Source organism: Dipodomys ordii, unplaced genomic scaffold (genome assembly GCF_000151885.1).
Source record: "Dipodomys ordii isolate 6190 unplaced genomic scaffold, Dord_2.0 Scaffold182, whole genome shotgun sequence".
NCBI lineage: Eukaryota > Metazoa > Chordata > Mammalia > Rodentia > Heteromyidae > Dipodomys > Dipodomys ordii.
In genome coordinates, this window is record NW_012267398.1 from 3,171,828 (window position 1) to 3,184,503 (window position 12,676).

At 38.7% G+C, this 12,676-nt stretch overlaps 1 protein-coding gene across 1 annotated transcript in view; it reads left to right on the plus strand.

Moving 5' to 3' along the window:
• Positions 1–12,676, plus strand: part of Tmem30a (transmembrane protein 30A) — a 33,351-nt gene extending 20,675 nt beyond the window's left edge. The window contains exons 4-7 of the mRNA XM_013034110.1: positions 5,141–5,228; positions 6,382–6,531; positions 7,568–7,774; positions 11,252–12,676. Coding sequence (XP_012889564.1) covers positions 5,141–5,228; positions 6,382–6,531; positions 7,568–7,774; positions 11,252–11,445 — 639 coding nt within the window. The 3' untranslated portion in view covers positions 11,446–12,676. The remainder of the gene's footprint in view (positions 1–5,140; positions 5,229–6,381; positions 6,532–7,567; positions 7,775–11,251) is intronic.

The following is a 12,676-nucleotide window of genomic DNA, read 5'->3' on the forward strand; positions in this document are numbered from 1 at the left end:
CCGTGATCCTCAGATCTCAGCCTCCTGAGTAGCTAGGATTACAGGCGTGAGCCACCAGCGCCCGGCATTACTGATATTTTTAACTGCATCAATCTGGTTGTGATGAAATTTTGATCAGTCTAACAATGTAGATGTACAGATGTATTTTGTTTAGATTTGTTCTTACTATACTAGGTAGATATATGTAAATGAGTGTTTTTTTTTTTTTTGGCTGGGGGTGGGGGGGGAGTTTGTAGTACTAGGGTTTTGAACCTAGGGCCTCACACCTCTCATAGCTAGGAAAATAGTGTTCTACCACCTCAGTCATACCTCCAGCTCCTGATTTGCTTTTGTTTAGGGTCTACTTCTTTTGCCCTGTTCCAGCCATGGACCACAATCTTAATATCTTGCCTCCTGAGTATCTGGAATTATAGGTGTGCACCACACCTGGATATGGATTAGCAGCCTTTATTTCTCAGAATGTGTTTTAAAATGGAGTATGGTGCTAGGTGCCAGCAGCTCAAACCTATAATTCTAACTACTCAGGAGGCTGAGACCTGAAGATCATGATTCAAAGCTAGCCCAGGCAGGAACCTCTATAAGATGTTTATTTCTAATTAACCCCCCAAAAGCTAGAAGTGGATCTGTGGCTAAAGTGATAGAGCACTAGCCTTGAGCACAAAAGCTCAGAAACAGCACCTAGGCTCTGAGTTCAAGCCCTAGGACTGGCACAAAAAAACTCAAAAAGCAACAACTGTCTGGACTGTTGAGATGTATAGATTGTAGAATTCTCCCAAGTTTATGTGTCAGCATCTGCAAGAGTGGAGCTTTAGATTTCTTTTTGTTGTTGTTGTTTTTTGGGGGGTCTGGTCGTGGGGCCTGAACTCTGGGCTTGGGTGCTGTTCCTCAGCTCTTCAGCTCAAGGCTAGTGCTCTACCACTTGAGCCATGGCGCCACTTCCCGCTTTTTTCTTTTTGTTTGTGTGGTGCTGAGCGATCAAACCCAGGGCCTCATGCAAGCAAGGCAAGTGCTCTACCACTGAGCCACCTTCCCAGCCCCGGAGCTTTAGATTTTTAAAAAGTCTCTTTGACCAGTAGCTGGTGGCTCATGTCTATAATCCTAGCTACTCAGGAGGCTGAGATCTGAGGATCATAGTTTGAAGCCAGCCCAGGCAGGAAACTCCATGAGAATCTTATCTCCAGTTACCCCAGAAAACCAGAAGTGGCACTGTGACTCAAGTGGTAGAGCACTTGCCTTGAGCGGAATTGCTGAGGGATAGTGCCCAGGCCCAGAGTTCAAGCCCTCCAACTGACCAAAAAAAAAGTCTCTTTTGTGCCTTACCTTAGATTTTTTTTTTAGATTCTTGACTGTAACTTTTCATAGTAATAATAAATGCCTAAGTATTTTATATTATTGTTGCCATTGCAGCAAACATTCAGAAGCCCAGAGCAGTTTAGAGTCCCTTAGAGTTGGTGAACTTGCTGTGCCAGAATGAGCCTTAGGTTATCCAAACTGTTTTCATTGTTTCTAAAGAAGCTAAGGAATATAAATAATGTTTAGAGACTTTCTGATATGCACAGAGTTTAGATAAAATCTACAGTATTTTTCATTCATAGAGGATTTACTCCATAGAATCCTGTTTTTGTATTCAGAGGAGATGAGATGATTAATTATTGTGAGACACACTGAGACCCCCTAGACCTATTTGGATATTTTTATTGGGATTGTAGATTGGGTTTGTCCAAAGACCTAGAAATGTTGGTTGATTTGAAATTTACTTATTTATAATTTTTTTCCCCGTTTTTTTTTTCTCCTTTATTTAGATACTTGCTTTCTTTACTGAGGGCAAAGGAAGACTTATTGTAACAAGGCCATAGTGGTGGGCTGGGAATGTAGCTCAGTGGAGTGCTTGCCTAGCATGCATGAAGCCCAGGGTTCAATTCCTCAGTACTACATATACAGAAAAAGCCAGAAGTGGCGCTGTGGCTCAAGTGGTAGAGTGCTAGCCTTGAGCAAAAGAAGCTCAGAGTAGGCCCTGAGTTCAAGCTCCAGGACTGGGAAAAAAAAAAAAGGCCATAGTGGTCTCTAAAATATATAACTATCACATCCCTATTGTAAATCTTCTCATAGCATATTAGCATGTAGACTAAAAATCCCAGGATGTTCTGACCCAGGCATAAGCTTCCAGTTGTATCATGTTCCCGCTTGTCAAACTCTAGTAGCATTCACCAAGATTTCCTCAGAAATGTCAGGTTCTTTCTTCCAGGCATGTGCTAGTCCCTGTGCCTGCTGGTCACGTGGCTGGTGCTTACTCTTGTTTTATGATGCCTTTTTTCCAGAGACAAACTTTTTGTAGCAGTTTCTCCTGCTCTCATTATAAATCACTCCCATAGCATTCATGACATGTAGTCTAATTTGTGCACACATAATTCTTTATTATATGTTTTCCTAACTTCACTGTAAGCTAATAAACTAAAGGAGGATGACTTTCATCATTTTACTAAATACCTGGGGGTAGTGCTTGGCACATAAAAGGTACCTAATATTTTTTAGATGAATATAGACTTTTAAAAAAAGTTTTTATTGTTACTATAAAGGGGTTACAGTTGCCAACAGTACCATGTTGGTGCATACCTGTAAGCCAGGCCCAGTCTGAGCTGTATAATGAGTTCCAGGCCAGCTGGGCATGTGCAGTGAGACCCCCCACCTCAACAACAACAATAAAACCCTAATAATGTAGCTGGTAGAATATATTTGCCCTAATGTGAGTTTATATTTAATAATAACCTTTCCTGCTGGGCTGGCTTTGAACTGTGATCCTCAGATCTCAGCCTCCTGAGCAGCTAGGATTACAGGTGTGAGCCATTGACTCCCAACTTTAATAATAACTTTTAAAACATAGTTTTCATCAGTTTACTCAGAAAGCACTAAGCCCATTGTAGATTATCTATCTTCATGGTCTTTATAATGTTGATGGTTTGGGTGGATGGGAACACTGAGAAGTCAGATATAGAAGAGATGTTTTAAGATACCTGCTATTTGCTCTCCTGTTTTTTCTACTCATCTAGTGCCTCTTCAAATCTAAATTTAGTGAATATAGATACAAGTCACGGTTGGTCAGTAGTGAAATGATCCTAAGAGGTATATAATTCAGGTCTAGTTAGTTTCATGTTGCGATTATCTTGGTCAGTTGTGTGTGTAGAGACATGAACTATGTGGCATGGAGTCCCAGAATGTCTTGGGCCTACTGCTGACCATAATAGTACACCTCTAGCTTAACACCATAACCACCCCATCTCCTTGAGCCTTCATAGAGACTAAATCAAAACCAATCCTGGAGGACAGGCAGATGTTCTGCCTCAAGCCTTTCTGTTCCCACAACACCTGGATGTGTAAAGAGTGGTATGAGCTGGGAAGGTGGCTCAGTGGTAGAGTGCTTGCCTCGCATGCATGAGGCCCTGGGTTTGATTCCTCAGCACCACATAAGCAGAAAAAGCCAGAAGTGGGGCTGTGGCTCAAGTGGTATAGCACTAGCCTTGAGCTGAAGAGCTCAGGGACAGCACCCAGACCCAGAGTTCAGGCCCCACGACGACAAAAAAAAAAAACAAACCCAAAAACTGGTATGCTTCAGAAATTTTCATTTGACTCTTTGTTCCCCCCCCTCCCTCTCCTTCTTCTTCTTCCTTTTCCTCTCCCTCTTCATCTCCCTCTCTATCTCCCTCTCCCTCTCCCTCCCTCTCCTCTCCTTCTCCTCCTTCTCCTTCTCTTCCTTCTCCTCCTTCTCTCCCTCTCCCTTTCTTGCCGTTTCTTCCCCTCCCCTCTCCTCTTCTCTCCTCTCTCCTTCCTTCCCTCTTTCCTTCCCCCCTTCCCCCTTCCTTTCCCTTCCCTATACACGATTTAATTCAGAATTAGAAAATGTAAAATTAGTTTGGCATATACCTTATAAATTAGGCTCACTTTAATCAGAGGAATTGTTTAAAACCACTATAAACTCTAGTTTCTCTGCTTCCCTTTATTTTTTATTCTTACTTTTATTTTGATACTTCTTGTCAGTTGTAGGGCTTGAACTTGGGGCCTAGGTACTGTCCCTGACCTCTTTTGCTCAAGACTAGCTCTCTGCCACTTCGAGCCACAGAGCCACAACACCACTTCCAGTTTTGAGTTCACTGGAGATAAGAGTCTCCTGGGCTTTTCTGCCTGGGCTGACTTCAAACTGCTATCCTCAGATATCAACCTCCTAAGTAGCTAGGATTATAGGCATAAGCCACTGGCACCCAGCTTCTGCTTCCCTTTATTATTTTTTGTACTTTTTTATTGTAAGAATACTGTACAGAGGGGCTACAGTAAGGTAATGAGTACATTTCCTATCGAGCTTCCCTTTATTATAACTGGATTGTTGGTTGAAAAAAGTCTGTGGTTGTGAGTTTGTCGTAAATATGAGAGTAAAAAGACAATAATTGGATATATGCTTATGTAACAGTATATGCAAATAAATGTTGCATTGAAAAGGCAATAGAGGGCTGCCCGTGGTGGCACTCACCTGTAATTTAGCTCCTTGGGAGGTAGATATTGATATGATATGATAGATATGATCAAGCTTCCAGGTCAGCCTAGACAGAAAGTTTGTAAAACCTAATCTCAGCCACAAAGGCTGGGGTAGTGATGTGCACCTGGTCATCCCAGCTACACCAAGAAGTGTAAATAGGAGTATCCCTGTTCAGGCTGGCCAGAGCAAAAATGAGACCTCCCATCTCAAAAATAACCAGAGCAGAAAGGGATGGGGGGACATGGTTCAAGTGATAGAGCACCTGCCTAGCAAACACAAAGTCCTGAGTTCTACCCCCAGTATCAGAGGATGAGGAACCAAAAAGATATATACAGTAATATTAAGGATATATTTTGAGTCAAGGTTAGCATTATTAATTTGGGAAGGGCTTGAATTAAGGAATTCTCATTTGTTGTAAGGCACGTAGTCTACCATTTGAGCCATGCCCCCAGTTCTTTCAATGTGGAGTTATTTATAGTCTGTTTTCAATACATACTTCCTGATATATACAAGTGGGAAAACACAGGTATTGAATTTTTTAATCAGTATTGAAGGAAACTCATAGTCTTCCGTATGCCGAGGTAATAATTTTTCTCTTTTTCTTCCAAAAACCAGAATCCTAGTAAGGAATGTGAGCCTTATCGAAGAAATGAAGACAAACCCATTGCTCCTTGTGGAGCTATTGCCAACAGCATGTTTAATGGTATGTTACAGATAACAATACAAATAAACATCATTATAACAATTTGAATAATCTTAGTACAGATTTGATGGTTTAGTATATAGGAATGAAATTGAGAAATTCATCTTCAAGATGACTACCGGGTTAGGTATTAAAGGAGGTTTGTAATGCGTTATGACTTCCTTTTGAGCATTCTCATCTTTAGAATAGATTTCTGTCTCTTAGTAGATGAAGCAGAGGAACTTTACTTCTTATTTCATAAAAGAGAATAGCAGCCAACCTGCCCTCCTCACTGACTTTGATTATTTATGCCATTAAAAGGGAATTGTAATTGATCATTTAGAGTAGCATTGCCTGGTAGAAATATAACATAACTATAAATGAGAGCCATATAGATAATTTAAATGTTTCCAATAGTCAAAAGAAACAAATGAAATAAACTTAGTATTTTCTTTAACCCAATGTACCTAAAAGATCCTTTCGGCAAATTATGTAAAATACATATATATTATATATAAATATATGTAAACATAAATATAATACTAAAATACCATATACATACATATATTATTAAATCATATTAACTCCCAAATTCTGATGTGGTCCATACACTTACAAAACATACTTCTTTATACTAAATATACTTCAAGCCGCAGTAGCCATGTGAACCTATTGTTTATATGTGCTGAAAGGGAAATGGATAAGCAGCCATGAGTTCTTAGCAGTATTTTTTCTTTTTTGTTTTGGTCGGTTGTGGGGCTTGAAGTCAGGGCTAGGATGTTGTCCCTGAGCACTTTTCTGGCTAGCTTCTAACTGTGATCCTCAGATCTTAGCCTGAGTAACTAGGGTTACAGGTGTGAGCCACCTGCTCCTGGCTTCTTGTCAATGTTTTAAAAGGAATAAAAGAGTTGATTTACTTTGAAATTTTATTTAGGTTAATATTAAAACACTTAATCACATTTCTGTGACTTAGATCTGTAATGAAGGGGAAGCCCATGTAGAATAATAAAGGGGCCATAGTGAATTCACATCTAAATGAAGAGCAGATGTGAGCCATACACTTATGTGACTTCTGTTTTTAGGAGCGATATCAGAATCTCATTTCATGTAGAATAAAGCAGGCACTGTGGATCTTTAGTGGATATTAGTCATATTTTCCTTTTCTTCTATTTAGATACGTTAGAATTGTTTCTGCTTGCCAATGAATCTGACCCTGTACCTACACTTATTCCTTTGAAAAAGAAAGGTATTGCTTGGTGGACAGATAAAAATGTGAAATTCAGAAATCCTCCTGGATCAGGAAGCCTGGAAGAACGATTTAAAGGTAAAATATTAATATTCCATTAAAAAGAAAAGTAGGAGTTTTAATGAAGTAGGTTAAATTTTCCCTCTTTATAGAGTTTTAGACAAATTTAAAATTTCTAAACAGCAACATTTTTTTTCTTGACTTCATACCAAGTGAGTTAAATGTTTTAATGTACTTAAAATTCTAAAGGAATTGTTTGCTTTAAATCATGAGTCCAGTTTATATGGTATTTTAGGCTGTCAGCTCTAACTTTTTTTTATTTTGTCAATCCTAGGGCATGAACTCAGGGCCTGGGCACTGTCTCTGAGCTTTTTTTGCTCACAGCTAGCACTCTACCGCTTAAGCCACAGCACCACTTTTGGCTTTTTCTGTGTATGTCGTACTGAGGAATGGAACTCAGGGCTTCATGCCTGCTAGGCAATCACTCTACCACTAAGACACATTCCCATGCCCCTCGGTTATCATCTGTTAAAAACTAGCAAAATTGGGGCTGGGAAGGTTGCTTAGTGGAAGAGCGCTTGCCTTGCATGCCTGAGGGTTGGATTCCTCAGCACCACATAAGCAAAAAGAAAAAACCGGAAGTGGCGCTGTGGCTTAAGTGGTAGAGCGCTAGCCTTGAGCTGAAGAGCTGAGGAACAGTGCCCAGGCCCAGAGTTCAGGCCCCAGGACCGGACCAAAAAAAAAAAAAGAAACTAGCAAAATTTCTTTATATAAGCCCCCTAGTTTCAATCTAAATTTATTTTTATGTTACCTTCATTCACAATGTAGTATTTCTTAACATATTTTTTTCATTAATCTGCCTTTTCATATATATATATATATATATATATTCTCCTTGTTGTATTCTCTTTATTGGGATATCATCCAAATCTTTAATTTTTTTGTTCAGTTCTTATAGGAAGAATAGCTTTTAAAATTTCCTCAGAATATAAATTTTTTATAGTTTTAAAATTAAGTAATCAGATTTAGTATTGTGCATTTTAATTTTAATAGAGTAAGTTTTTATTGACTCTCTTAATATTTTGTTTCCTCGTTCCTTCATCCACTCTTTAAGGGACAACAAAGCCAGTAAACTGGCTTAAACCAGTATACATGCTAGATTCTGGTGAAGATAATAATGGATTCATAAATGAGGATTTTATGGTTTGGATGCGTACTGCAGCATTACCTACTTTTCGTAAGCTATATCGTCTTATAGAACGGAGAAACGATTTACATCCAACATTGCCAGCTGGACGATACTATTTGAATATCACATACAGTATCCTTTTTTGGTTATGTATTCAAAATCATAGAGTTTGAAAGGAGTTTATGCAGCCATATCTCAGTTATGTGGCTTGTTACTATGTGCTTTAGTTTGAATTTTTATGAGTATATGTATGTACAAGAATATTCCTAATTTGTATCTTATAGAAATGTCTTGAATTTTTTAATGTTTTGTAGTATTTTCAAGCATATCATTTGGTAAAATTACTTAAAATATAGATACTTGTTTTACTTTGATTGAGTTTAAAACAACAGGCAGTGAATATATCATATACTAAGTAGACATTAGGAACATTGAGTTGTTTGAATAGATTTTTGGAAGGCTATTAAACATCAGCACATATGCTTATTCACATAAAAATAGGTAATAATTACTGATCTGTTCATAATATAAAGACAGTTTTATTACTACAGGTATTTGTTTGTTTATATGGTGCTGGGTATCAGACCCAGGTCCTTGAATGTGGTAAACATGCACTATCCCCAGCCTCTTACCTGTATTTTTGTACCTTAATAAAACTTAGGTTCACTTTCAGTACTGATAAGAACATATTTCATTCTTACGGTATGTTAATAGTATACTAAGCATTATTTTATTTGATTCAAGCAGTAATATGAGGTAGATATCCTTCCATAGAGACAAGAATATAGGAGCCTAGAGTAATTAAGTAGCTGGCTGGGTTATACAGGTAGTAATTAGAAGAATTAGAGGGCATGGCTAGGGCACTGACCACCGCCATAGTCTGTATGCCTATCTAGTTCACTTAGCTAGTCAGTCAGATCAATCCATGTATACATAGATAACAGTTTTGTTTTTTTTTTGGGGGGGAGGGGGAGAAATATTGAGCAGCTCCCTTTATGCTAAACAAGGTCCTTACATTTTAAATTTTTTTAATTTAATTTTATTTTATTTGTGAACATACTGTACAGAGGGGTTACAATTACATGGGCAGGATAATGCGTACATTTCTTACCAAGCATTGCAGCCTCCTCATTTGTTTACCCTTCACATCCCTTCCCAGCCCCCCCCTCCCCCCCACATTTTAAATTTTTTATCCTATCATTAAATTTACTGTAATGATTTCTAAATTTCCTTCTTTCCTTCCTTCCTTCCTTCCTTCCTTCCTTCCTTCCTTCCTTCCTTCCTTCCTTCCTTCCCTCCCTCCCTCCCCTTGTTTATTTTTTGTGCTGGAACTGAGGCTTGAGCTCAGGGACTGGTGCTTTCACTTAGATTTTTTTGCTCATGTATGGAGTACTTGTGCCACACCTCCAATTCTGCCTTTTTGCTGATTAATTGAAGATAAGAGTCTCTCAGATTTGTCTCTCTTGTCTGGCTCTGCAATTTGATTCTCAGCTCTCCAGCCTCCTGAGTAGCTAGAATTATAGGCGCATGACTTACCAGTGCCTGGCTCAGATTTTAATAATTTAAATGTTTGCTGATATTCAAATTGTTTATTTTCATAGACTTTTAATGAGCTATAAAATTTTGTAGTGGATTGGTAAATGCTAAGTTAATAGGCCAACTTCAAATAAGGATTATTTTTGGATCCTAGATTCTTAATGTTGCACATAGGAACACACAGGCTCAATTCAGACCCTGATAGAAAGAACATAATCCTGAGGGAATAGCCAAAATAGAGGACAGCTGTAACACAATTAGCTAGATCTAGATGTAATACCAAAGTATAGCCTAATACACAGCATAGTAAGGGAAGCTCTTAATTAGAAGATAGTGTACATTCAGGAAGTCTGTAGCTGAGTCCCAAGTACTAGGAGAACTGTCAAGAAAAAGATATCTCAGCCGGGCGCTGGTGGCTCACGCCTGTAATTCTAGCTGCTCATGAGGCTGAAATCTGAGGATCGAAGTTAAAGCCAGCCTGACTTTTATCTCCAATGAACCACCAGAAAACCAGAGGTGGTGCTATGGCTCAAGTGGTAGAGTGCTAGCCTTGAGCTGAAGAGCTCAGGGACAGTGCCTAGGCCCAGAGTTCAAGCCCCATGACCTACCAAAAAAAAAAAAAGGAAGAAAATGATGTCTAAGACATTGACAGGATACATTATGGGTCTCTAGGCCATCAAGATTTATTAAAATAGGGGTTGTAAGGTAGAAACTACTAGATTCTAACCCATCTTTTTAGGTTTGGGAGACAGAGATTAATATAGGTGTAAATGGTTATGTTAATGGAATGTTAATGTTGTATTAGAGCTCCTGCTTTGTGACCCTGTGCTCAGAGCCCTCTCAGTCTCTTAAGGACACTTTTTTTTTTAGAAGTTATTTTTGGTTATACTAGGGTTTGGACCCAGTGGTTCTCTAATCACTGTGCCATTCTCTAACCCTTTTTGCCCTGGCTGTTGTTTTTCAATTAGCCTCTTGCTTCTTGCCTGGGTATGTGCCCTGGTGTGATCCTCTTATTTATGTTTCAGCAGGTACATGTCTCCATGCCGTTTCTTCCACTGACATATAATTGCTTGACCTCTGTTGATGCTTGTCTGGAACTGAGGTCTTTCCAACATTACCCTCTCACCTAGCCAAGAGGACGAGTGTGTACCAGTGCGACCAGCCGTTGGTTGAGAAGGGGGTCTTACATATATGCCTAGCCTGGCCTTTAACCGTGATCCAGTCTCAGCCTCTCAGACAGCTAAGATTACAGGGATAAGTCACCAGAGCCCAGCTCATGACTATACTCTCCCACATGTTCCTTGAGTTTACAGAGACTGCCAGTTTCTTGATTCTTCCTTTCCTTCCTCCCGACCTTCCACCTCCCCCTCCAAGCCTGTCATTCTGTCCATTTGGGCTTTACTGCTGGTTATTTGAAGTTTTTTTTTTTTTTCATGTTACATGACTGTGAAGCCTTTAACTTCTGTTTAATGAAGGCAAAACTGCTGGGCACCGGTGGCTCACGCCTGTAATCCTAGCTACTCAGGAGGCTGAGATCTGAGGATTGAGGTTCAAAGCCAGCCGGGGCAGGAAAGTCTGTGAAACTCTTATCTCCAATAAATCACCAGAAAACCAGAAGTAGCGCTGTAGCTTAAGTGGTAGAGCACTTGCCTTGAGCTGAAGAGCTGAGGGACAGTATTCAGGCCCAGAGTTCAAGCCCCATGACTGACAAAAAAAAAGGCAAAACCAACCGAGGAACTTTATAAACCTTAATTTGATTGTTTTGGCTTTTACTGCTTTAAAATTAAACTAATGTAATTTGCTAGATTGGGGCTGGGACATTTAAGAGCTCAGAGCTAAAGTGTTGCCTTGCATGTATAAGGCCTGGGTTTGATCTCCAAGGCTGTAAAACAAAAACAAAGGCAGAACAACAGCAACAACAACAAATGGTAATTTGTTAAATTAGCCCTTAAGATAATAGTATAATTTTTTAATGATTTGGAACTTAATGAGCATATATTATCGAATTATACAAATGTATGTTTTATGCATGAAATAATTAGAGATGGAAACATTTTCCTATACCCTCTTCAGATTACCCTGTCCATTCTTTTGATGGTCGAAAACGGATGATCTTGACCACTATTTCATGGATGGGAGGAAAAAATCCATTTTTGGGGATTGCTTACATCACTGTTGGATCCATCTCTTTCCTTCTGGGAGTTGTACTGCTAGTAATTAATCATAAATACAGAAACAGTAGTAATACTGCTGACATTACCATATAATTTTATATTCTGAAAACAGATGTATTGCATGTGCGTGAGGCCAGTCCTGTTCAACCTAGCTTTTGAATGCTGATGTCTGGTTAGTATGTCATTTTGAAGTTGGCACATAAGTTTTCTTTTTTAAAAGAAAATCTTTGTCCTTTGCTTCTTACCTAGAATGACTTAACAAAATATTGGACGGGTATTATAAAAATTAGCTATATTGATCATATCAACACTGTAACTGCTTACATAGCATTCTGGTGTTTGCCTTTTATTGGGACCAGCCACATGATGCATAGAGCCTCTTTCAAGTGAAATGCGTCTACTGCTTAAATGTTTATGCTGTGTTAATAATATTATATTGACATATGATGTGTATATGTGTGCCCAGTGTGTGAAGAGAAAGGATTACAAGATGTATGAGTGTCATGACTTGATAACCTTTCACGATTCAGAATTAGGAAACGATGAAGACAGACCAAATCTAAATAAAACACTTCACCATTTTCTTGTGTCTTGTGTGAAGGCTTAAAGTGCCACCTTTGTATTCAAAGATGGTATCAGTCTATTCAATTTATCCATTACGTACAGGTTATTTTGTTGTTGTTGTTAAGCTTAGCTTTGAATTCAAAGGACATGCTTGCCTCATATGGCCTAGAAATGAATGTTTATGTCTAGGGAGATGGAAAAGGTCTTGAATAGAAGAACTTCATATGTGGCTGTCGGGAATCCCAACTCACTTGAAATGTTTTTATACCCAGTCCTTTCCCTTGAGGCTTTACACATTGTAAGGGAAGACAAGAACATAGGTGAGGTGGGTATTGCTTGACAGAGTATCCTCTTCCCTCTCAACTGTAAACCCACATAAATGCTCAATGGCGTCCCATTCTTGTGTATTTAACATTAAGAAAATCACGTCCGCATTGGAAATACCTCAAGCTGTGCTTAACTGGCAGGTAAGTGTTTTTGGCTTAAGTACTAATAGTGTACACATTTTTGGAATTTTAATTTCCTCTCTATTCAATTTTGGCATACAGGTCAAATGTGGATATGTATACATATTTTCTTTAGTTAAGATTGTAATTGTTTTGGTTAGTTTTCCTAAGATGTACTTTAAACAGATGTTCTAGAAATTTCCTACAAATTGTAGGGATTTGGATTATGTACATGATAAATTATGAAGTTATTTTCTACTAACTGGAATTATTTTAATATCCTTTATTGAATAAATGCTGTAATTTGTTTGCTA